Source organism: Oryctolagus cuniculus, chromosome 9 (assembly GCF_051225735.1).
Source record: "Oryctolagus cuniculus isolate XC-2025 breed Fujian yellow rabbit chromosome 9, ASM5122573v1, whole genome shotgun sequence".
Taxonomy (NCBI): Eukaryota; Metazoa; Chordata; class Mammalia; order Lagomorpha; family Leporidae; genus Oryctolagus; species Oryctolagus cuniculus.
The window spans coordinates 97,202,634-97,228,243 of record NC_142875.1 but is presented as its reverse complement, the minus strand read 5'-3'; the positions used below and the strand labels follow the sequence as shown (position 1 = coordinate 97,228,243).

Genomic DNA, 25,610 nt, shown 5'->3' with positions numbered 1-25,610 from the left:
GTCTGTCTCATCCTTCTCACTTCAGATAGAAATAAACAACATGGAATTCAAACTGGAGGCCAGGGGTCAGTTCCAGCTCCAGCGACTCTTAACAATTAATAGAAAACAGCTTGTACAGAAAAATTACTTAGAACTTGCCACATGCCCCACCAATGACAACAAACCTTCTGGAGTAAAAATATTTAAGGCACTGTAACCACCAAACAAGTAAGTCTTTCAGCACATAGTCAGGCAGCACCTTCTATATGTTAGGGTCTACACACTGAGATAAAAACACACAAGAGGAGGACACAGCTGTAACACAAAGTCCGGTTGCTGCTGTTTGGGGAACATTCTTGAATCACATATCTTAAGAATTCAGAATTCAAATTTTTAATGCTACAGAAGACCGTAAGAACAGATTATTAGAACTTCATAAAATCAGAAATAGAAAATCAAACCAAAAGCTGCACCAGTCAGTTCCTGATGATGCAGGCAGTGATCCTGTTATGAATCCTTTTTGTGGAAAATGCAATTCGGTGGCCACATCATTCACACCTGCAAGAATTGCTAACAACTTTTTAAAGTAAACCCCAATGGGATTCTTGTCTTGAAATAAGAATACCTAACATCAGTTAACTGCAGTAGCAAACACATCTCCTGTTCATCATTTTTTCAAAAGGTTAACAAAAAGACAAGAAAGAGATTTCTTCTTCATGTTAATCACCATCTACCAATCATTTTTAAATACCAAACAACAAATGAAATTCAAAACCCCAAGCTAAAGAGAAAGGATTGATTATTAAAATAAAATTTAAGTCATTGACAGTTATTCCAAATTCAGAATCAATACTAAACACATCTAGATTAACTGAACAGTAAATTTAAGCCAGAGAGATTAAAAAAAATCAGACAAAGCAACCAATGCACAATAACAGTCTTAAAAATATTACTTCAAAATCAAAATATAGGTGAATCATTTCTAGAGACGCATAGGCCATTTCTATGGCCACATAAACCCCAAAGCTAGGGGTGCATTTCTGATTTATACTGAAAGCATCAGGGGAGGCAGCTATGACACGCACACACCTAGTGTCTGGGGACAGGGATCCCTCGGAAGATGCGCCGTGGCACACGCTCTGAGACAACCTGTTGTCGGGTCTAAGCTCTTTGTCATACGCCATCATATTCCACTCCTGGCGCCTGTTTCTGGCTTTTCTAACCTTTTTCACCTCACGGGTGGTGCCATCTATACGCTTTTGCTCCTGACGTCCAGGAAAAGAAAGCAAGCATGCCAAGACAGAAGGGAGAGGAAAACAGTGGTTAGAGGCAGTCACAATGCACAGGAAACAGCCTGATGTGCAGCCGGGAGACACTCCCACTGCAATTACCCCCCCGTTCCAGCAGTTCTCTACAGCATCACACTCCTCGCACCCAGTGGACCCCAAGACGTGAGCGGTTCTTGGTGTTTTAACCAGCAAAATAGCCTCTGTGCAACAGCTGAGCGCAGCTCACCACTGTTGGTACAGAACTCTCACTCCAACAGGCTGGCTGCCTGCTTTAAATCTACTAAACTTCTGAGGTCTGTATCAGGTGAAGCCCAACACCACCACCCAGAGAAATCACTCCCCACCCCTGCACGGTTCTGACTGACTTGTTAACACACAACGGTATTTCTAAAGGTATCATTCAAATCACTCTATTCCCAATCTCTGAAAGATTATTAAAAAATATTTAAGCAAATCCTGAAAGAAGCTTAACACGAAACATCCCAAGATACACACTTACCTGGCTGCACAGAGTCATTCTGGCTCTGGCCCTACTTTGCGAGCAAAAATGAACTCAGCAAATCCTTAGGTTCTACACAAGTACTCCTTCAAAAGGAAGCGCAGTTACTCTCTGTGTCCGTAAGTCCTCCCTGCTTCCCTCATGAGACCCTATGATCTCCAAGGACAACAGCGGCATGCTCTCACTTCCCGCTGACGGCTCCCAGCACAGGCTCTATGCAAAGCGTACTCTCAGTACAGGCCGGTTCAATGACCCACTCCACAGCCAGGCTTCAGGTTTACTGTGCTTCCTGTCCCACACACAGGCCAGGCAGTGATGATGCAAATGGCAAACAAAGCAGGCTCTCTCTGCCCTTCTGGAGTTTGAACTCCAGTAGGGCAGGCCTATGAGGCACCCATGAATGTATCATTGTAAAATTTGCTAAAATACAAATGCACTTATATCTTAAAATACATTTATATTATAATATGTAACCATTTATATTAAGATAAGTGCTTTTGCTTTTTACATATACATACACACATATATGTATATATGCAGATTAGATGGGGAGGAGGGGAGCTCCACTGAAAACAAAAACATCCAGGACCATGAAGGCCTGCTGAGAGTGTACGTTAAGTGCGGGCACTGGCACAGTGGATAAGACTCAACTTGGATGTCTCCATCCCTTATCAGAGTACCTGAGTTCAAGTCCCTGCTCCCTTTCTAATTCCAGTTTCCTGCTACTGTGCACCCTGGGAGGCAGCAGGGATGTCTAAAGAAGCTGGGTTCCTCAGCACCTATGTAAGAAATCAGGACTGGGCTCCCAGCTCCCAGCTTAGGCCTGACCCAGCCCTGACTGTTACGGGTATCTGGGAAGTGAACCAGCAGATAGGAACTGTCTGTCTGACTGGATGGCTCTGTCTGTCTCTGCCTTTCAAATATAAATAAGTAGTTGTTTAAGAAAGAATATAAACTAGTCGTTCATTTCTTTAAGGTGGGGTGCAAAATGATGGTATCTGGAAATTTAAAACTTGCTCTTTGTTGATAGCAACTCAACTTCTTGAAATTTACCCTGAAGAAACCTCTGCCCATGAGTACAGGGACGCCCAATGCAGTGCTGTAACAGCAGCCATTTACAGTCAACCTATATTCATTAATTCAGCAATGGTAAATAATTTAGGAAGCAGTTTATGTTTCAGAATACTGCACAACTCTTAAAAAGAACATGCATAATTATGTGTGTGTGCACACTCATGTGTAACACAATCTTATGTATATAAACTACTTTGTAGATGTACAGGCATATATTTACAAAGGCTTAAAAGGTCTGAAAAGATGCACATTCTGTTCACAGTGGGTACTTCCTCCCAGGCAGGGGAGCACCTCTCTTCCGTTCAGGGCTATCTGAGTATTTTAAAACCAGTAAATGTCATCTGTATATTTTTAACAACAAAGAGAATAAAGGGAATGGAGGAGATTTTAATGTGATTCTAGTATGCACCCTGATCAAGAACCACTTTATTAAAGTAATTAAAAATTACTTTAAGTACTTTTATTTTTTCAATTAAAAATTTATTTATTTGAAAAGCAGAGACACACAGATGGGGGGACCTCCCCTATGTTGTTGGTTCACTTCCCCAAATGCTCACAGCTGGGACTGGCACAGGCTGCAGCCAAGAGAGGGAACCCAGTCCGGCGCTGTGGCATAGCAGGTAAAGCTGCTGCCTGCAGTGCTGGCGTCCCATATGGGTGCTGGTTCAAGTTCCAGCTGCTGCACTACTGATCCAGCTCTCTGCTATGACCCAGGAAAGCAGTGGAAGATGGCCCAAGTCCTTGGGCCCCTGCACCTGCATGGGAAGACCTGGAGAAAGCTCCTGGCTCCTAGCTTTGGATTGGTGCAGCTCTGGCTGTTGCAGCCAATGGGGGAGTGAACCAGTGGATGGAAGACCTCTCTCTTTCTCTCTCTGCCTCTCCCTATCTCTCTGTGTAACTCTGACTTTCAAATAAATAAATAAATAAATAAATCAAAAGAGAGAGGGGTGGGGGAACCAATCTGGGTCTCCCACATGGGTTGCAGGGATAAAACTTCTTGAGCTATAACTGCTGCCTCCAAGTGTATACATTAGCAGGAAGCTAAAATAAGGAGTAGAGCCAAGACTCAAAGCCGGGCACTCCAATAGGAGATGTGGGTGTCCCAAATGTTGTCTTAACCACTACCAAATGCTTTCCCTGAAATCAGTAACTGTGACTCTTACTTTTCAAGTGATGGGTGTTGACTTATTTAGGGAATAAGTATTATGAACTCTACAACTCTCTTTACAATGGTTTAGTCTCCAAATCTACCTACCAACATGCACAAAAGACACACAAACACACACAACCATGACAAAATATTCACAGTAATGAGTCTATACTCCAGCCACAGTGGGCTACATTAAAATCCCTGGAAGATGCCACACTGTTTCCTGGGCTAGGATGCTCTTATTCCCACTCGGAAGGGCGCTCGCTGATGAAGCCGCCTGTCTCATCTGCCCTGGATGCACGCAGCCTGTCTCTGCTGTGCTGCCTCGCCCTAGGCATGCTCTCATCTCCGTGTGTGTGACCCCTCTTCCAAGAGGCCTCCTGCCCGGTCACCTCACCCGTACTCTCTGTACTTGCACTTCCCAACAGTCAGCAATGGTGTAACTGTACACTTAACACTTCCTACTTAGTAGCGTCATTATTTTTCCACGTTTTTAAAGCATCAAACGGAAATAAACTTTTGTAAAATGTTAAAAACCAATGACCTTCTTGTTCCCAAATTTTCTAACCTAATTTTTCTTTCAGATCTGTCCACTGCAAATTGAACATAACTTTGGCTTTGTGAAATCCTGGGAGGTGAAGGGCTTGCTGCCTCATTTTCTACTCCTATCTGAAGCAGATGTAAGTTAACCTTTCAAACCCCAGTCCTCTTCTGAGTCCCAAGGGGCTGCACAGTTATTCAGGGCCTGTGCTCCCCACTACATGGTACTCTCCATGAGGGAGATACTCCTGGTGTATCCAGCAGTTAGAAGGCATTCAATCATGATACAAGTGCATTTGGGGAACGTGAAATGAGACAAAAACAGCAAGGAAATGACAGATGATTCTGAAGACACAACAATCACATATAGATTAAGATTGTTTTCCCAGGGCCAGCACGGTGGCACAGCGGGTAAAGCTGCTGCCTGCAGTGCCGCCATCCCATATGGGTGCCAGTTCCAATCCCTGCTGCTCCACTTCTGATCCAGCTGTCTGCTATGGTCTGGGAAAGCAGAAGATGGCCCAAGTCCTCGGCCCAAGCACCCGTGTGGGGGACCCAGAAGAAGTTCCTGGCTCCTGGCTTTGGATCGGCTCAGCTCTGGCCATTGCAGCCATTTGGGGAGTGAACCAGCAGATGGAGGACCTCTCTCTCACTCACTCTCTCTGCTTCTGTCTCTGTGAGTCTGCCTTTCAAATAAATGAATAAATCTTTTAAACAAAAAAGATTGTTTTCCACTCAAGGAGAGTGGCCAAGAAGAGAGCCATTTTTACCAACAGTATCATTCACAGGGGAAACCTAAAGGCCTTTTGAAAGGGAGTCTGGGCCGGCACCGCGGCTCAATAGGCTAATCCTCCACCTTGCGGCACCGGCACACCGGGTTCTAGTCCCAGTCGGGGCACCAGATTCTGTCCCAGTTGCCCCTCTTCCAGGCCAGCTCTCTGCTGTGGCCCAGGAATGCAGTGGAGGATGGCCCAAGTGCTTGGGCCCTGCACCCCATGGGAGACCAGGATAAGCACCTGGCTCCTGCCATCGGATCAGCACGGTGCGCCGACCGCAGCGTGCCAGCCGCGGCGGCCATTGGAGGGTGAACCAACGGAAAAAAAGGAAGACCTTTCTGTCTCTCTCTCTCACTGTCCACTCTGCCTGTCAAAAAATAAAAAATAAATAAATAAATAAATAAATAGATAAAAAAAAATGAAAGGGAGTCTGAGGAATGGAATGTAAACTGCTGGCGTTCCAACTTGTGACTTTGAAAAAGTGTGGGAATTAAGACAGACAAGCCTTTAAACCTTTGCTTCTTATCCATTCAAGAGGTTAGTATCTTTAGAATAACACTTGAATATGCAGTGCAACTCAGCAATTCTTTGGCGATTTCCCAGTGAGATCTCCCCAGGCCATGAAGAAAGTATGAAGCACCACCAAGTGTTGGAACCCAGTGGGAACAGCTCACGTGCCCTTCTTACACCTGTTCTCAAACCTCAAGTTCTCCATCCCGAGATGCAGCTTGCATTGCCCCCAAACACCCAAATGCCTCCGAATCTTAAGGCCAGCAGCCCACAAAAATCCTAAGCCTTTCTCCTAAGTAAAGCATCCCAGCACTTGTTAAACAAGCTGAGTATCACTTTTAAACATAGTAAACATGCCAATATTTTAGCAAATGCTTGCCCTTTGAGAATTACTCTTCTCAGAAGCAAAAAGCTGAGCCCTAAAATGACAATGTTCAAACCAGAAGTCCCTTAGCTAAAGCAGAGTGGACTCCTTCTCGCAGGTCTGCTGGCTGTCACGCCGAGCTTCTCAGCCTGCAGACCGGTGGGTCTCTGGCCTGCCGCTGCCCCAAAGGGAGGCTTATTTCCAGGAAACACTGTCCCTTGAACAGATGGCCACACCTGCTACTCAGTCCAGTATGAACATCTCATCAAGGTCTGAATTAGATCTGGGTGGAAACCCACCGATTAAGAATGTTAAAAAGATTAAAAAAAAAAAAGCGCACCATTTGCTCTGATACAGAATGTGGAAGCTATATGAAAACTTGACAGAGCAGGAGAAAAGTTATGGAACACGGTCGGAACAAAATGGAAATTTTAGCTGCTACTTTTGTTTAAAGCTAAGCAAGTGCTGGGGGACAAATGTGATCGTACTTCTAGAAAAACAGTCTTACTGTGTTAGACTGAATTATCAAGATCTTCCTGTGGAGAATGCAGCCTCTGAGAAACCCTGGCACTAAATCCAACACCTCGACCACTTGACTTTATTTCTAAACGAGAATCCCAGTCACACTCATACACACATTGCCCACACAGGAATGATTTACCTTCTGACGCCTTTTCTCTTTCCTTTTGTCTTCCGTGTCCTGTAGCATTTTTTCTTTCCAGAGGTCAAAGAAATAGGATGGATCAGTATAGAACTTCAGCCCATCTTTCTTATCATCTCTGTGAATCACATATTATAGGTCCAGGCGGGGGGTGTGGAGGAAGAAGACTGTTACTTTCTTATGGAGGTTAATATTAATCACATTTCAATTGATGAGACTGTAACATCTCTACCAGGCATTATAACTATCCTTTTCATTATTCTGTAAATCTCCTTATTCAATAAAATGTGGAACTAGTCAAGAACAGCAGCCTGTCCTAGAAATATTAGGCTAAAGTGCTCTTGCAAATTTAGAATTAAGTAGAAAGTCACTCTGCAGAATCACAATATGGTTCATCAACAACAGCGACTTTTACTGTAATACCTTAATTATTTCAGGAGCTGTTTCATTCCTGAAATAGTTCCCGATGGGGACTATCCACGAGGCAGGCAGATTCTTAGTGCACATACATTCATTTCTATTCTGGAGTTTCAAAACTATCAGATAAAAATTAACAGGTAATCTGTTCTTTTTTCCCAGTCAAGTTTACACAACACTTATAAATTCAATTAAGAAAACAGTAAAATGTTCATGGGTATAAATGTGACTGGGGGAAAAAATAATGAATTGCGTATTTTCAAAGAAGCTTCCCTTGTAACTATTTCCTTTACAAGTACTGCTCCAGTTACTATGGTCTAAAAAATATTTCAAGTCTTTAAATGTGTCAATTACCTATCATAAAACCAGTAATAATGCAACAAATAGAACATGATGCTCAAAACAATAATGATCTAAAGTAAATGCTCTACTCTACTACTGCTTAGAAAACCATGTGGCCCACTTCCTATTTCCGAGTAGCAGCAAAACATTCACATCTCACAGTATTTCAGTAAGTCACCTAAGGCTGACAGGGGAAGCAAACTCAGTGAAATGAGTATAGCCAAGAGCTTGACCATTCAGAAGAAAACCTGGTCTGGCCTTCAAGTTTCTGATAAGCATCTGCCCATCAGCTGGGAAAGCCTCTGTTCCTACGGGGCTATTTCAGTCACTGTGTCTGAAAACCAATGATGGACCCGTGTGCCTCCACCTCCTGAAAGCTTTCTGTGCTTTTCCTAGGTTCCCAACTGCTAAGTCACCTGCATGGCATGGATCTGAATGACACTGGTATAAGAAAGAATTTATCTACCCAAGATACTAAGGGCTTGAATAAAGGTAAAGGTGTAGAAAAAAGGCCAAGGTAGGAATGTGCTGAAAATTTAAGATGAATAAATGCACATTCATTTTCTTAAAAATGGAGTTCATATTTCAATGAAGGCAGGAACTCACTTGGGCATCTAGAAACAGATACTCTATGTCTATCTAAATGATTTCTCACTTTGTATTTCTAATATTTACAAACTATTGTGATAATTAAGTAGAATGCAAAAATGTACATGTCTTATACATCCCCAAATGTTGTTATATTAATAAGAAGTAGCCCTGAGTTGGCATTGCTATTCTTCAATATGTTATTAAGAAGTCAAAGATGTGCTTTACTTTCCATAAGATTGATGTTAAAGTCATTTTTATGCAATTCAAGATTTTAAATCACTACAAATATTTAATCATGATCTTAATTAATCAAATGCAAGTAGTCTGTTGGATTTTCTAGTTTTTTTGGTCAGTACCAAGTTTTAGTGAGACTCCTTCGTAAGAGCAGGTAAGGAACGTGAACAAGAAGCCTCATGTTGTGCTATAATATAGATTGAGGCTCCTGATGCTACATGAAACTGAAAAGCTACCCTGGAAGAACGCCGACCAGATGCAAGCGAAGCCAAAAATTAAACATTAGGTGTAGGATGCTAGTATTCATACATATCATTGGTTTTTTCAAATGAGTCTGCTAAAACTTCCAGGGAGGTACGAGGGCTTTCAAAAAAATCACAGGAAGAACAGGGCTAAAAATAATGTGCATTTCCATGTACTTTTTGAAGCTGCCTGGATGCTTCTTCCATAAAAAGGTGGGCATCCTGCTCCTCTGCCGTCGGTTTCCAGGGGGGTCTCTGACACCGTTCTGAGGTCTGTGCCTAGCCCTGCCAGGAGGGGCTGTCAGGACAGTCTACGAGAAAGGGAGGCTGGGTGCCAGTGAAGGCAGGTGGGGAAGAGAGTGTCACTGTGTTAGGAGGCAGGAGGAGTATTTCCAAAAAGCATCTCGAATCTCTTCTTATTAATATTTGGTACTATTGATTTTCTTGGAAGTTTGGTCCTGATAAGATGTGCTACCATTTTAATGATAACAGGAAGCGAATATGGTGACTATATTATCATTCTTACAAGTCCCTAAGGCTGCAGAACGCATTTTTTGAATTAAATAACGAATGCCTCTGCAGTGCTGAAATGCTGACTCAGGCAGTCGGCGGCATGATGCATGAATGACGTGGCTCCTGGTACAGGGAGCTGAACAGGAGCAGGAACAATCACCACACGCAGCGCTGTTCAGTCACAGGCCCACTCCTGTGGGAGGCATCTGTGCCTGGGAGCTAAAACCGTGTCACGCTGCTCGGGACAGGCCTATCCACAGTCTGAAACACCACAACTTCGATAATCCTGTGCCAGTGCCTCATTTCACTGGGCGTAATACTGCAACTCACAATATTCAAAGTTTGAAAAACATTCTTCAATGTAACCCAATGAGCCGCTCAGGATCTTTCTCCAGGAGGCACCATCAGCCTCCTGCCTCTGTCCAGCACCGGCAGCAGCCATACCTGTACGGTGTCAGGATATTCAGGGGTGGTGGCTTGTCGCTCTGGTTGTAAATGTCAGCGACAGGGTTGGGAATGCTGTTCTTGGAGACCACCTGCTGGTCTTGGACTGTGGAACTTTTGAAAGCTTTCTTCATGTTGATATCCTGTAGTGACACTGTTTACAGAAAAGTTGTCCAAGGTGAGTCACACACAAGTATTTTTAACTGTTCAAAAATAACTACTGCTTGACCAACAATCCTAAATATCTTCTAGAATTATCAAACAATAATTTTTCACTGTTCATTTAAAACCCTGTTTAAACAGCACGGCTGGCCATTCCTCCCTCTTTTAGATAACAGTTATCTCTACAGAATGAGGTCAAATCAGAGCTTTAATTCCTTTACAGCAATCTCCTTATTTCACTGAATCTGATATGAAAGCCCCATTCTTTATTTAAACAGCACATCACAGAAGCTACACAGGAATATAGTTTTGGGTTTAACAGCCATGTAAATCCATAGATCTGCGGATCATAAGGAAAGCACCAAACAGTTAATTCCCATTGAAATATAATACATGCGGGAAATATTTCCCCCAAAATCATACAAAAATAAATAACACGTTGTTCTTCTGACACTTACCATTTTCCCCTGAGCTTCTAGTAGTACAGTCCTAGAAATTAAGTAGCTTGAGCTACGATACAAAACTACACCAGCAGTGGGAATCAGCACTGCCTAGACTTGTATGTGTGGCACTCTGCATTTCATGTATTCGCCATTCTGACACTGACACACTCACCACACACTCGAGCCACAGAAACTGAGGTTCAGGAGTACAGAGTGACATTACCAAGATCTTCCAGCAAAAAAGCAACAGCTAGTCCTAAACAGATCATGGGTTTCCAAACTTTCAGTCGAGGGTTGTTTCTACTCTAATATCCCTTCCAAGGATAACAATAATGTAAAATCTTGATTGCAAAGGGATTTTTAAAGACATGACATGTACTATGAAATTTCATAAAATGTAACCTACAGATTAATCTTTTCCATGGTAGGGTTTATTGTAAGCATTCCAATTGCAAGAGGCAACACACACACACACACACACACACAAAGAAAAAAACTAAAGGAAGATGAATAAATATTAAAAATTATTGTGACACCATTTTTGAAAGTAAATAATTGATTTAAAAGGCTAAGAATCCCTTTATGAACAGAACAATAGCTATTCAAAGTTTTTTTAAAATAAAAAGTAAAATTTAAAAATTAAAGAACATGTATTTAGCTAAATGTTTTTAAGTGGGAAAATGAAAATGAATGTTTATAAAAGACATGAAAATTTCAACATTTTATATTTTTGTTAATTTTCTAACTCATAAGCTTAATTTTTACCTTCAAATAAGACCTGAATGTGAATAAAAATACCTTTTTAAAATTATGAAATCCACAAAAAATTTTAAAATAAATCTTACTCTTTCGCCAAAACTATTATATATGTAAACAACAAAACTCAGATGCTAGGATCTTTTAAAGCAATAATAGATATTGTAACAACCATCATGTAAAGGTAGAAATAATTTGCCACCAAATTATTTTTCTCAAAGTAACTAAGAAGTGCTATATCATCATTTTTAAGCAAGTTTTTCCAGTCTAATCTCAATCTTTCAAAAGATAATGGAAGTGAAATTTTTAAAAGGAGTTGTTGATAGTTGAATTTTTGTTGAAACTGCCATGAAGTTAGCAGTGTTTGTCAATATTAACATTATTTTAGAACTTGACCCTTGGAGGTCTTTTGTAAATGCTACTTCTGAGAAGATTAACACAATTTTTAAATAAGCTGAATCACCAAGATTATCTAGAAGCATCAACCCCAACAAGAGGATCACGTTGAAGCCTTCCCTCTTCTAGTCTACGATGGGTCTTCCAAATGTCCAAAGAAAATGCACACTATAAAAAACTATGCAGGGGTTTCAACAGTTTTACTTGCACCAAAATAAACTTTTTGGAAGTACCCTCCTCTTAGATACAACCCACTGTTAGTCGGACCATATGCTGGAATAATTCTGTGATTTTTAGCTAAGAAACTATTTTTAAAATAAGTGCCAGTAACCTAAAATTAAGGCTTCTAATACTGAATGAATTCAAAGAAGCCTTTAAAACCAAGAGCATATTTATAATTTTCTTTAAACAAGAATATGGTATATGAGGTAGCCAAGATCTAAATCTTTCATCACTAATTAATCCAATCTTGTGGGATTTTTCCCCCTCACTCTTGTAGGAAAAGACAAGATAAAATACCAGCATACCACCTCGAGGAAAAGGCAGTAATTACACTGCGATTAATTACTACAGTCTTGGCAACAACACTTCTAGCTTACTGCTTTCATGCAATTACCTACCCTCTTCCACTGTGGAATCCAGCTGGGTAACTTTGACAGCAAGGCGATCAATTCTGTCTTGAAGAGAATTTGCTCTGATGTAGAAGTTGTTGGCCTCATTAAACAACTCACCAAATATGTCTTCAGCATGTTTGCCTGTGGAAGAGAAGGAAGGGACAGAGCTGTCCGCTCAGGAAGGAGCTGCAGCCGCCCCCACCCCCAACACAGACAGGGTGCTAATTCCTGCGAACATGGTGGGGAGAGGGGGGTTGTCGTGCAGATGAGCATGAGGGTAAAGTGGCCTTTAGAAGTTCTGAAGCTATTAGCAGTATTCCTATCAGTCTGAAATTGGCCCAGGGGTGTAGAATTGTAGAATTCTAGAGAGTATAGACTCCTGATTGCCACATTTTGGGGAAAAAATAAAGCTTTCATTTTTGCAAACTTCAAGTATGTGGGGAGCAACCCGGACTAGACTGAGTTACTGGAATTAAGACTTATTCTATGCATCTGCTCTCCCACAATATGGCGCTGGGAGAGGAGAAAACAGCTTCTACGCAGCTGCCTCCAGTTCAACCAATAAACTGTAGGACCTACTCCTGATTAGAGGAGAGCAGCGTACTCGGCATGTGGGCAGCCGAGTTAGGATTGGCGGAGGAGGACTATAAAGGAGGAGAGAGACGGCATTCACCAGGAACATCTACGAGGAACATCTATGGGGAACATCTATGGGGAACATCTAAGGGAACCCGTGCAGCCCCCGAGAAAGCCGGTCGGCGGTGTGCCGCTCCCCTGCGGAAGTGGGGAATGCGGCCAGGGGGAACTGCCCTTCCACGGAGGTGGAAGGGATAGTAGCCAACCCGGGAAGAACCAGCAGCAAACCCGGGGAGGGCCGAGCAGACGAAAGAACAGCGCAGGGTCCTGTGTCATTCCTCCACGAAGAGGGGGAGCGACAAAGTAAAAATATAATTTGAGGAAGACTTTCATTTTTCCTGTAGTCTGATATGATTTGGCTCCTGAACTCATGGAGGATTTTAAATCCCAAAGTCATAAGTTAATGGCACTAAAAAGGGTGAAAGCAATTACGAGGTTCAGGAGATGGGCTTAGCAGGGGTCCTCAGGTCACTGAGGACACGCCCAGGAAGGTGGGTGGCCCAAAAAGGCCGAGGTGGACCCAGTCTTTCTCTGCGTCTCTGCTTCCTGGCCCACCGCATCCAGCAAGCTCACTGAAGGCCAATCCAATGCGGCCCCCTGGCCTCGGACTCCACCTTCCCACACTGAGCTGAAGAAACCTTTTCTCCTTGTAGAGTTGGCTGACTCAAGTATTTTGTTGGCATCATGAATAGCTAGCTTTTTATTCCCCAAGATAATTCAATAAATCACGTTGGTCTTTAAATTTAGGACTTTCCCCACAATCAGAAAGATTAGATGCCTTATAGTGTACCAACCACTTTGCAATGGCATTAAATTTGGAAGTCTGGGTACATAGTTCTTACTGTAGCACGCTCTAAAGATTAAATTTTGAATTCTGAGTGAAGGGTTTTTGTATGCCTCCACTCTACATTCCCATGAATGCTAGGTACAACTCCTTTTTTTGCTTAAAATATGTTTAACATTTCAGAACATTTGACAAGATAGAAACTCACATCTGCTTATGTTGACTCTCCACATCCTAACATCACTCCTTCACTCAACAAACATTTAGAACCCTCTGAGGGTGCAATGAGCATGCCTACCCTTAATTTCTCTGACAGACACCTAGCACCTCTTGGCATTTCCTTTTTATCTTTTCTTTTTTAAAATATTTATTTATTTAATTGAAATGCAGAGAAAGAGAGAGAGAGGTCTTCTATCCACTGGTTCACTCCCCAAATAGCCTCAATGGCAGCAGCTGAGCTGACCTGAAGCTGGGAGCCAGGAGCTTCTGGATATCCGAAGTGGTGCAGGGGCCCAAGCACCTGGGCCATTTTCTGCTGCTGTCCCAGGCCACAGCAGAGAGCTGGATCAGAAGAGCAGCAAGAACTAGAACTGGCGCCCATATGGGATACCGGCACTGCAGGTGGCAGCTTTACCCACTATCCCACAGTGCCAGCCCTTTTCATTTTCTATTGCTGTCTCATTCCAATGAGAAAGAGACCCCGATCCTCCCAGGAGCAAAACTTCCCTGGGGCAAGAATAACCCTACTTTCACGGTGCTTCACAGTTTATACAATCAGGGCTCTCTCAGTCACTTTCTGCACCAATCACTAGAATCCATGAGACCATGAACTCTGTGGGACTGGGACCCACACCTATCTGTCTAGAATAGTATCTCCCCCGATCTGTTCAGTGAATGAATGAGTACAGGAGGTAAACAGGGAGTTACTGTTTTCATTTTCCAGATGACTAAACTGAGGATAAAAAAGGTAATTTGTCCAAACTCCACAGCTGTTAACTGACAAAAACTTGACGAAACAAAGACCTGCTGCAACTTTCTGTTCTCTGTTTCTATCATACATCTCACTTAACTTCCTTGGCCATAAAAGGGAAAACAGCATGGCAGTTTCTTAAAACCTTAAACACAGAATTATTATACGATCCAGCAACTTTACTTCTAGATATATATCCAAAATAAGTGAAAACAAAGACTTGAAGAGATATTTGCCCATTCATGCTTTAAAACCACCCGGGGGTCCATCTATGGATAACAAACTGTGGTACAGTGGGGTATTATTCAGCCTCGAAGAAGAAGGAGGGTAAGCATTTGCAGCGCAGTTAAACCTCCTGGGATGCCCCCATTCCCACAGAGTACCACATGGATTTGATTCCTGGTGTGTGCTTCCAATTCCAGATTCCTGCCAATGCAGACCCTAGGAGGCAGCAAGAGATGGCTCAAGTACTTTGGTCTCTGTGACGCCTACCTGGGAGAGCCAGATTGAGTTCCAGGCTCCTGGCTTCAATATGGCCCAGCCTCAGCTGCTGCAGGTATTTGCTGTCTGCCTGCCTGTGTGCATGTAGGTGGGTGTGTCTCTGCCTTTCAAGTAAATATAAACAAACACACATTTTTAAGAAGGAAATTTCAACACATGCTACAATGTGGCTGAATTTTGAGAACACTATGTTAAGTGAAACAAGCTGGTCATAAAAAGACAAACTGAGTGACTTCACTTCTGTGAGGTAGCCAGGACAATCAAATGCACATGGACAGGGAGTAGAAGGGTGGCTGCCAGGGGCTGAGGGAAGGTGGGGATAGGGAGTTGCTGAACAGGTGCAGGGTTCTCGCTCTGCAAGGTGAAAAAGTTCTAGAGACCTGCTGTATCATAACGTGAATGTACTCAACACTAATGAACTGTTTACGTAAAACTTGTTAACATGGCTAATCTCATTTGTATTTTAATACAATTCAAAGCTTGAGAAGGGGCGGCCTCTTGGCATAGCAGTTGAGTCACTATTTGGGATGCCCACTCCACATTAGGTGCCTGGATTCATGCTGCAGCTCCACTTCCTGCTAGTGGAAGCAGCAGGTGATGGCTCAGGTGGGATTTTGAATTTCTGCCACCTACATGTGGGCCTGGTTTGAGTTCCTGGCTCCTGGCTTTGGCCTGGCCCAGCTAAGGCTACTACAGGCATTTGGGGAGTGAACCAACAGATGAAAAATCTCTCTTAGCCTCTTAAATTAAAGAAAGAAATGAAAAAAATTTTAAATCTTGAGAAGAAAATCATAAAAACCTAGGATTTTGCCCCGAAAACACACTGTGATGAGCTCTTTCTCCCTTCCCTTTGCAGTAAAGCTTCCCCTGAGCCACTGCCTCAGTCCTCGACAGGAGCCATCCTAAAGGGCACGTGGGTGGTGAGAGGGATTAGTTGTTCCTGACATCACTGCAATCGCAGATTTGGAGAAAACGTGCATGGAACACTTGGGCTCTGACCTGCCACAGCATGTTGCTACATTGGCTGCGGGTCTAAGAGAAGAGGCTGCAGCTGGCTGAGGTGGCTGGAGCAGAGCATCCGTGAAAGGCACAGGCAAGGGCAGGCCGTGGCTGCGTTTAGGGATCACGAGCAGTTCCTTCTGGCTGCTGCACAAAGTGCAGGCAGAAATGAGGTGCACTCGGAGGCATCTACACAAGGCTGAGGGCCTTACTGGATTCTAGTCCAAGTCCCTTTCCCATTCTTCCCAACCCTGCTTCAACTGTGGTTGTGTCAGATCACTCCACAAAATGGCTCAGCAGCCCATCTCTTTGTGAGGTGGCGGGCCAGTTCTGGGGTCTCATGCACCTAGCCAGTTCCCTTGGTCAACCCCGTGCATGTTCTTCCACCTCCCCCCTTTCAGCTCCCCTGCTGCTCCCTCCCCCTCCCTTCCCAGACTTGAAACTTCCCAGGAGCCTTTAACACAAATTCTTTTTATCACTTAAACAACAACAAACTACTCATCATTTCACCTTCTAAACCTTGTGTTTCAATGTTCTCAAGAATTTTTCTTTTAAAAATTGCTGACACAAGGGCCAGCATGGCAGCACAGTGGGTTAAACAGCTGCCTACAATGTCAGCATCCCATATGGGTGCTGGTTCAAATGTCAGCTGCTCCACTTCCAATCCAGCTTCCTGCTAATGTGCCTGGGAAAGCAGCAGAGGATAGCCCAAGTACTAGGGCCCTGCCACTCACGTGTGAGACCTGATTAAAGCTCCTGGCTCCTGGTCTGGGCACAGCTCAGCTCCAGTCATTGCAGATATTTGGAGAGTGAACCAGCAGATGGGAATACATCTCTAACTCTGCCTTTCAAATAATTTTTTTAAAAAAATTGCTCACACACACACAAGATTTGTGTCTTAAGACAACCTAGTCTCTTTTGTCAAAATTCACTTGAGCAACTCATGCAGTCTGATGGCTTTAAACAACTCCCTCTCTGCTAATGCTTGAATTTCTATTTCCAGGTGGGCCTTTTCCCGAAATCCACTCATGTACCCAACTGTTTACTGGACAACATCACCTGGGTGTCAAATGAATAACTCAACTTCACTTGCCCAATACAAGTGCTCACTCACTGCTGCATCCCCTTCCCCTCTTGAAGGGTGCCAACTCCATCCTTCCTGCTGCACAAGCCCACACAAGGGGCCATCCCTGACTCCACCCACTCACAGTCCAGCTGGCTCTCCAGCAAACCCCATTGCTTGTGCACACTGGCAGGACATTACAGGCTCTGACTACTTAGCATCACCTCCCCTACCCCTGCCCTGGGCCCAGACACAGTTACCTCTCCCTTGGACTTCCCTAAGCGTGAGGATTGTTCTCCCAACTTCAGCTCATTTTCAATGAACTAGCCCCAGCCAATCCGCCAAACTTCAAGTCAGATCCTACTCCTCCATGTTTTCAAGCCCCTTCTAGGGCTGGCCACCTGATCAAGAACAAAAGCCAAGCCACGGAACAACTCTGATGGTCCTCCATGACCTGCCTCTACTTACCTGCCCAGCTTCTCCTGTTGTTCCCTGCCTTAAGTATTCCACTTCAATGGTGCTGACTCCCTCACTGTTTCTCAAGCATGCCAAGCATGCCTCCACCTCCCAGGTCTTTGTGTCCTGTCCTTCTGCCTGGACCATTGCTGCCCAAATGACTCAAGTGGTTGCTCAATTCACTTCACACTGCCCGGAACCCATGTCACCTGCTGAGACTTTCCCTGACAACCTTAGCCAAACTGTATCACACACATACACTCCATTATCCCCTCCTGCTGTATTCTCTCCTTAGCACTTACCACCACCACGGGATCAAATCATTCACTTCTAGGTATTTATCTTGTCCCTTGTCTGTCTTCCTCCACTGGAAGACAAGAACCCTCCTCAGCTCTGTACATTGCTGTATTACCTCCAATGTCTAGAGCATGGCTGGTTTACAGTAGATGAGAAATGTCTGGGAATGAATGAATGAAAGCACATTGACGAAGCCATCACCTAGTTGACATAATCCTACTCTCAGGATGTAGACCGTGATCAGCAAGAGCCCCCTCGGCACTCCCATAATACCCTAGGCTTACTTCCACCCAGGATTCTCAGATAATGATGCTTGTCATTCATTACCTAAGCATCACGCCTCTCATGGCTGCACAAGGACTATCTGCTAAACAAAAGGCACACTGTCAACACCAGGGTGTTCTCATTAACATGTGCAGGGCAAACAAAGCTCCCTGCTTGGGAAAGGCTGGGCTAAACAGATTAAGCCTGTTTCTATACCTTGGGGCATCTCAAAATATTTAAGAGACTAATGGGAACCTGCAAGACAACATGGCACATACCATGTTTTCAAAGTGACTGGGCCTGGAAACACCTAATGCCATCTTTCAGAACCACTGTTTTACGAAAGCCACATGGTAAACGCTGGGTGATCTGCAGGTGAGCCCGACATTCCAATTGTTTTCACGCCCAAGGCCAGCAGTTCCTTATTTCTGAATGTGCAACATGTCAAAATGCAACCAATAACCTTGGTTTTTCTGCTTGACTACTCATAAACACACACACACTAATTTTTTTTCCAGTGCAACCCTCAAAACTCCCTTCCCTTCTCCTCCAGTTATGCAGAAGACTAATTACTAGGGATAGCATATATCACCAAGAATATGCAAGTATGCACATCTCTGTCAAAAATAACAGCCTTTTCAAAGCCCAGCAACCATTGCTGAGAACATCATTCTGTATTCTCTGATGGATGCTATATAAGGGGTCTTTGAAAAGTTCATGGAAAATATGTATTATGAAAAACTATGCAGGGATTTCAAAATGCGTTGCACCAAACTAAACTTATCTTTTCATCTCAGTTTTCCAAAACCTTTTTGAAGTATCCTCATGTAAGCATGAAAATAAATAGCATATGCCCTCTACCTTCAATGCCCAACTCTATCTGAAAAGCAGGCAACTGATGCCATTTTTCCACTTGGAAGTTCTCGCTTTATAGAGATTGATAGAGACACACAGAAATTAAAGACTTGCATGATTAATATTTTTCCAGCTGCTGAAAGCTGACAAGTAACAAAGAGAAGGAAATGGAAGGAGCTGTCTTTTTTGATGCACAAGAATAAAGTGCTGCAATTACACAGTCCTCAGTTTTGCAAACAGCAACTATTTGAAAAGCTGAATCCTACTTACTCTCTCAATGCAAGTCCTTTAATAGCTAAACTAAAATAATTTTGAAATGAAAACCATATTGAGGTACACACAATTGATCATTCTTTCCTGACAAAGGCTCCATTTCAGGACTTGTCAGTCCCATCTGAACTCAAGAACATAAAGGTTGAGAAGCATGTCTCCAAATTTCCAAAGTAGCAAGAATTACTCATGGATTTTCAAACTAACTGCATTTAAAAGTGAAGAATTATTGGAAACAAGGTGTCTTACATGAATCCTTTCTGCAACAAGAAAGTGGTTATCTTTAGGGCCTTCAAAAAACCTAACTCACCTAGTACCTAGCTCAGTTTCTAAGACTTTCACATTTCATTTTCCACTAAAAGGAATTAGGCTCCTTGGAAAAATGACCAACTCCAGGACTATGGGTCGAAAAGGTCAGGATCAGCCTAGATGCTGCTGTACTAAAGATGGGATGGACAGAGCTCACAGGTCACAGGGATACAAATCCAGCCCCTTTGAGCTGGCTTGTCAAATCTGACAAGTTGTAAGCCTCAAAGTATAAAGAGAGAGCACAAATCACAGCCCACAGGATGACAATCGGTCAGTCCCTACTGGTACAAATGAATGAATGAAGAGGTAATAACTGCAGAAATAGCAAAAGCACTTACAGCAGAATGCCAACAAAGGAATGCTGAAAAAAATTAAAGAATGACAAAAATCACCATTCTGCAACCACCACAGCATTTACTAGTGTAGGCAAAAATCACCAGTGCATGTGAGACTACTCCGTAGAAGGCGAATGGGAAATGGGACATCTACACAGCGTTAAAGTATCTCCCGAGAGAGCTGGAGAGGGAAGCTTTGATGACACAGGACCCTCCGGCCCTCAACGAAGCAGGGACATTCGCTGCCTCTCTGCTTTGTTTCTGCCAGCAACCTGAATCTAATCCCAAAACACATGAGAAAATCCAACCCCAGGGACGCTCCATAAAGTAAATGGCTAGTTCCCGTCAATAAATGTCAAGATGGACTTGAAACCACTGGGTTTGGCAAAATGGAAGTCATTGGTAAGGTTGACAAGCAAGTTTCAAAAGAGTGGGCAGGGTTAAACTACCAGGAGACCAGAGACAGGAGGGAAGCTGAGGTGATGGAGCTGAGAGTCCCTCTCAGGAGTCTCGCTGTGAAGGGCACCAGGAACGGGGCAGGAATACAAATACAATACAAATACAAATACACTTCTCAGTGTATCTGTAATCAAAGGCGATGACGGCGCCGAGGGGCAAACAAACAAGGAAGAAGTGGAAGCACTGACAGCAGAATACCATCTAGTTAATGTTGAAGAAATTAAAGAGGGACAAACATCAGCATTCCGCAGCCAGCACGAGGAACTGGTTCCGGCAGGGATCATCACTGGATGCCGAGACTAGCGGTCTGCAGACAGCAGGAAATGGGAGCACAGTGCGGATGGGCAGGAGGGTCTGGGTTCCGTGCTGACGTGTAGGAGGTGGACTTAGAATTGTGCCCATGCATCCACTGTAAGAGGCTGTCAGGAGGAGGGATGCGGGTTCTTCTTGGATGGCTTTTATTTGGGAAATACAATAAGCAGCACAGGCATCAGCTCAGAGTGAGGAAGTGTGAGATGCAAACAGAGGATATGAAATAGAAACCGTAAGAGCCCAAAAACTAATTAACAAGAAAATCGCAGCAGCATTACTGAGCAACACTGAGAGCTCATCTGAGGAATGGCTCACAATTTCAAACCTTTCTTCTTTTCTAATACAAGCATTTAAAGCCACAGATTTCCCTCTGAGCGCTTCTTCAGCTAAGTCCCACAAATAAACTGGCATTTTGTGCTCATTATCACACCGTTAGAAATAGCTTCTAATTTCCCTTCTGAATTCTTTTTTGACCCAAGGAATCTTTTAAAAGTTATTGCTTGATTTTCCAATATTTGGCAATCATCTAAGAAGAATATAATTATTATCTCATTATCATTACCTTTGTATACTGATGCTTTCAAGCTTACTATGCTATGGCCCCCATTCCATCTTGGTAACCGTTTCATGGGAAATCAAAAGAACATGTATTTTATAGTTTGGGATTTTAGTATGCAGAAATGTTAAGTCAGGCTGGTTGGAAATGTTACCTAAACTTTTTATATCCCTGCAGAGTTTCTGTCAATTTGTTCTTTCAGTTACTGAAGGTTTCCTGCTAAAATCCCCAGCTATGACTTTGGGTTTGCCTATTTCTGCAGTTAGTTCTGAGTATTTTAGGTCATGTGCCATGAATCCTTCTTAGTAGATGCATATACTTAAGACGGACATGTTGTTCTCAATTCTGTCATAAACTGTCCTTTTACAGCCCACTTGACATACTCAGCTTTTCACAGTTTTAAAGGTTCAAGTTCAAGATCAGGCTGTCCCTTTGGTTTGGCATCTCATGAGGGTGACAATGGTAGAGTGTGGAGGGACAAAGGATCACACAGCAAGCCAGGAAGCAGAGAGGGGCCAGGGTGATCTCAAGCACTGACAAACAACATTGGTAAGAACCACCTTCTGGGCCATCCAAGGAGGTGGTACCTTTCTCTGAAGGGAGAGAACTTCCACTTTGATTATGGCCTTGTCTAAATAATGTCGGAGTCTGTGAACTCAAGAGGCTTCCATAGCCTTGGCAGCTCATGACAAGAGCCTTGGGTGATTACTGACATCATAAATAAGAGTGTCAATTGTTAAATCAACAGCAGGTGTTACTGTGCACTTGCTCCCCATGTAGGACCTCTGTCCTTAATGTGTTATACTATGAGAATTAACGGTAAAATTAGTCTTCAAACAGTACTTTATACTTTGTGTGTCTATGTGGGTGCAAACTGTTGAAATCTTAGTACAGGGTTGATCTGTATATAAATATAATTAAAAATGAATCTTAATGCAGAATAGGATGGTAGAGGAAGTAGGAGATGGGATGGTTTGTGAGTGGGAGGGTGGTTATAGGGGGAAGAACTGCTATAAACCAAAAGTTATACTTTTGAAATTTATATTAAATAAAAGTTTTCTATTAAAAAAAAAAAACCTTCTGAGGGCACATCCCCAGGGACCAAAGCTCCTCCCACTAAGCCCACCTCCTAAACATGCATTGGAGAAAATTTCTACCCTCTTAGTCATCTACTCATTTTTTACTTTGGGGTTTAAATGTCTGTACAAGTGCCAAATCACAGTCAAAATATATCAGATATTAAAGTAACTACAGTAGCTTTCTTAAGCTTTGTTTGCACTGTGTTTCTTGCATCACTTCCTTTAAACCTGTGTTTTTATTCTTTAAAAGCATGTATTCTAGTCTCATCTGACTTGACCTAATCATCTCTGCCTTTTAAGAAGAGTTCTAAAATGTTTCCATTTTAGGACACTGTTGTCATGGCTGGGTTTAATTCTAAGGCCTGGGTATTTGTTTTCTACTTGTCCCTCTGTTCCTTGTTCCCTTGTTCTTCCTTTTCTGCCTTCTTGAGGGATAACCAACCATGGAAAACAGCAGAGGAATACCACCAGGCATTTCAGATGGTCAACAGTCTTCTAAACAAAGAGATACAGTTTTACACAGCCCATTACATTTAGTCACACGTTCATTTCTCCCAGGAATCTTTATTCTTTCTTGCAGATCCAGGTTTTCAGATGGCATCATTTCCCTTCGGACTCAAGAACTTCTGACACCTTTTCTGTAGTGCAGACTGAATAAAATGTCTTTCACTTTGGCTTTTGGAAGACTTTTTTTACAGAATTATAAAATGGCAACTTTTTTTCTTTTAGTACCATACCCATGGTTTACTAGTCTCTACTATTTCTGATGAGAAGTCCCCTGCAATTTTTTTTTTTTTTTTTTTTTTGACAGGCAGAGTGGACAGTGAGAGAGAGAGAGAGAAAGGTCTTCCTTTTTGCCATTGGTTTACTCTCCAATGGCCGCCGCACTGATCAGATGGCAGGAGCCAGGTACTTATCCTGGTCTCCCATGGGGTACAGGGCCCAAGCACTTGGGCCATCCTCCACTGCACTCCCTGGCCACAGCAGAGAGCTGGCCTGGAAGAGGGGCAACTGGGACAGAATCCGGCACCCTGACCGGGACTAGAACCCGGTGTGCCGGCGCCGCAAGGCAGAGGATTAGCCTAGTGAGTTGGGGCGTCGCCCCCCTGCAGTTCTTAATATTGCTCCCTTCCTATATGTAATGTACATTTTCCCTCTTACTCCTTTTAGGATTTTTCTCTTTACCTTTGTTCTTAGGCAATTTTACTAAAACGTGTTTTTAATTTATACTTTTTGGAAACCACTGAGTTACCTGTATCTGCTGGTTGGTATCTATCACCAATATTCAAAAATTCTCATCCATTATTTCTCTGGCTGTATTCTTTCTCTTTCTCCTTTTCTTCGGGAACACCAATTACATATGTATTAGACCATGTGATACTGTCCCATGTTTCTTTTTTTTTTATGCTCTAAGTTTTTGAGTTGCTTTATTTTTTTTCTCTCCTTTTTCCTTTTCTCTTTTGAATCTGCTTAGGTGATTTCTGTTGACTTGCCTCCTGGCCCACTGATCACTTCTGCTGTGTCCCATTTGCTGTTAGGCACATCAACTGAATTCTTCCTGACACTGCATTTTTCAGTTCTAGCATTTTCAAAAATAGTTTACATTCCTCTGCTGTAATTCCCATTTCTTCACACAGGTTGTTCACTTTTTTCTGCTGTGTTCTTCAATGTGTTTGAGTCTCAAAATCCTTATCTCTTTCACTGTCTGCTTTTCCCATTACAGTAATCATAGTTATTTTAAATTCCAGGTATGACAATTCCAATACCCCTGCCATTTCTGACCCTGGTTCTGATGTCTCGCAGTGTCTTTTTTTTTTTTTTTTTTTTTTTTTTTTTTTTTTTTTTTTTTGACAGGCAAAGTTAGACAGTGAGAGCGAGAAAGAGAGAAAGGTCTTCCTTTTTCTGTTGGTTCACACACCACCACCACCACCACCACCACCACCACCACGCCCCCCGGCAAAGTGGCCACTACAGCTGGTGGGTTGCGGCTGGCGCATTGTGCCAATCCGAAGCCAGGAGTCAGTTGCTTCCTCCTGATCTCCCATGTGGGTGCAGGGCCCAAGGACCTGGGCCATCCTCTATTGCATTCCTGGGCCACAGCAGAGAGCTGGACTGGAAGAGGAGCAACCAGGACAGAATCCGGTGCCCCGACTGGGACTAGAACCCGGTGTGCTGGTGCCACAGGCAGAGGATTAGCCTAATGAGCCGTAGCGCAGGCCTCACATTGTCTTTTAAAACTGTGCTGTTTACTTTTCAATAGCCCTTGTAACTTTCTGATGACAGTCACAACACTGGGTAAAAGGGACAGGTGTACACTGGCCTTCTGCAGTGTGCTGGGGCATTGTGGTGAGGTGCTGAGGAAGTAAAGTGTTCTGTAGTCCTGGGATCAGCTTTCGGTCTTAGATTGGGCCTGAGTCCCTGGGTCTTGCTGTCTCTTTGCCTCAGGTGAGACAGGAGGGCTAGTGGGGGCTGAAACTGGGTATCCACCCTGCCTCTCCAGGTCTGTTAAATTCTGGTAAAACCTCCATCTGTTAGGCTGTTGCTGAAATAGTTTCTTTTGAGGGCAGGCAGCTTAAGAAAAACAATGCTCTGGCTTATTTCAAAATGGCTGCCTCTCCATCTCTCCCTGTGGGAAGCACAAGGGGACTGTTTTCATCTCATCCTCACTTTAAGAACGTGGGAGGGCTCCTGGTGGAAAGACACAAAAGAGCATGGGATCCCCTCAAAGTCTGGGCCCCCCAGAGCTTTCAGCGCTCAAACTTGCCCTCACAATTCACCAACTAATGTCAGCTTTTCCAACCCTCAGCAGCTGCCACGGGGATTCTCCTCACAGTTTCTGCTTGAACTCTCTGCGTGTGCCTGTTTCTCCACGCTGAGGGGCAGCAGCTGGTCCTGTGACTCCAGTTCTTTGATGATCCAAGAAGAGCTGGTTTCCAGTTTGTTCGGCTTCCCTCTTGTTGCATGGATGGGCGTTAATTCCAAGCTCCTTAAAAGCTGGACCGTCAACAGCCAGTCCCTCCAGTATTATTTCTCAAAGCTATTTCAAAGTACTTACCAGTTAATCCCAAAATCAGGGTCACCTGTAGGTTGTTTCCACCAACTTCTTTTCCTCCTAATTATGAGTTACATTCCTCTCCCTCACCACCTCCCTTCCCCACCCCTCTGCTGGATATTATATGCAAATATATAACAGAAGAGAAGGTTTACTTCCATAAAAGGACATCTAGGGAAGAACAGAACTTCAGGCTAATGATAATCACAATCATGTACCGGCTATGAGAGGTTACAGTAAAACTGTATGAAAAAAATTAAAAATCTTTAAAATCATCCTTCAAAGGTTTTTGAGATTCATTTATTTATTTGAAAAGCAAAATGAGAGGGGGGGGGAGGGAGGGAGAGGGAGAGAGGGGGAGACAGACAGAATCTGAAACTTTTTGAGAGTGAAGATGATGCCACAGTGAAAAACTCC

General features: G+C 43.3%; 1 protein-coding gene across 23 annotated transcripts in view; it reads right to left on the bottom strand.

The window, feature by feature from the left end:
* The window catches only part of WASF3 (WASP family member 3), a 136,628-nt gene that overhangs the window by 11,520 nt on the left and 99,498 nt on the right, over positions 1-25,610 (bottom strand). For 19 of the 23 annotated variants that reach the window (XM_089304404.1, XM_089304414.1, XM_089304406.1 and 16 more), the window contains 4 exons: positions 12,003-12,137; positions 9,626-9,779; positions 6,843-6,960; positions 1,069-1,244 (listed from right to left, as the gene is read on the bottom strand). In XM_089304404.1, the coding sequence (XP_089160530.1) occupies positions 1,069-1,244; positions 6,843-6,960; positions 9,626-9,779; positions 12,003-12,137 (583 nt within the window). Of the gene's footprint in view, positions 1-1,068; positions 1,245-6,842; positions 6,961-9,625; positions 9,780-12,002; positions 12,138-25,610 lie in introns of those variants that run through there. The other 4 variants (XM_089304416.1, XM_070049198.2, XM_017343458.4 and 1 more) reach the window with 2 other exon arrangements.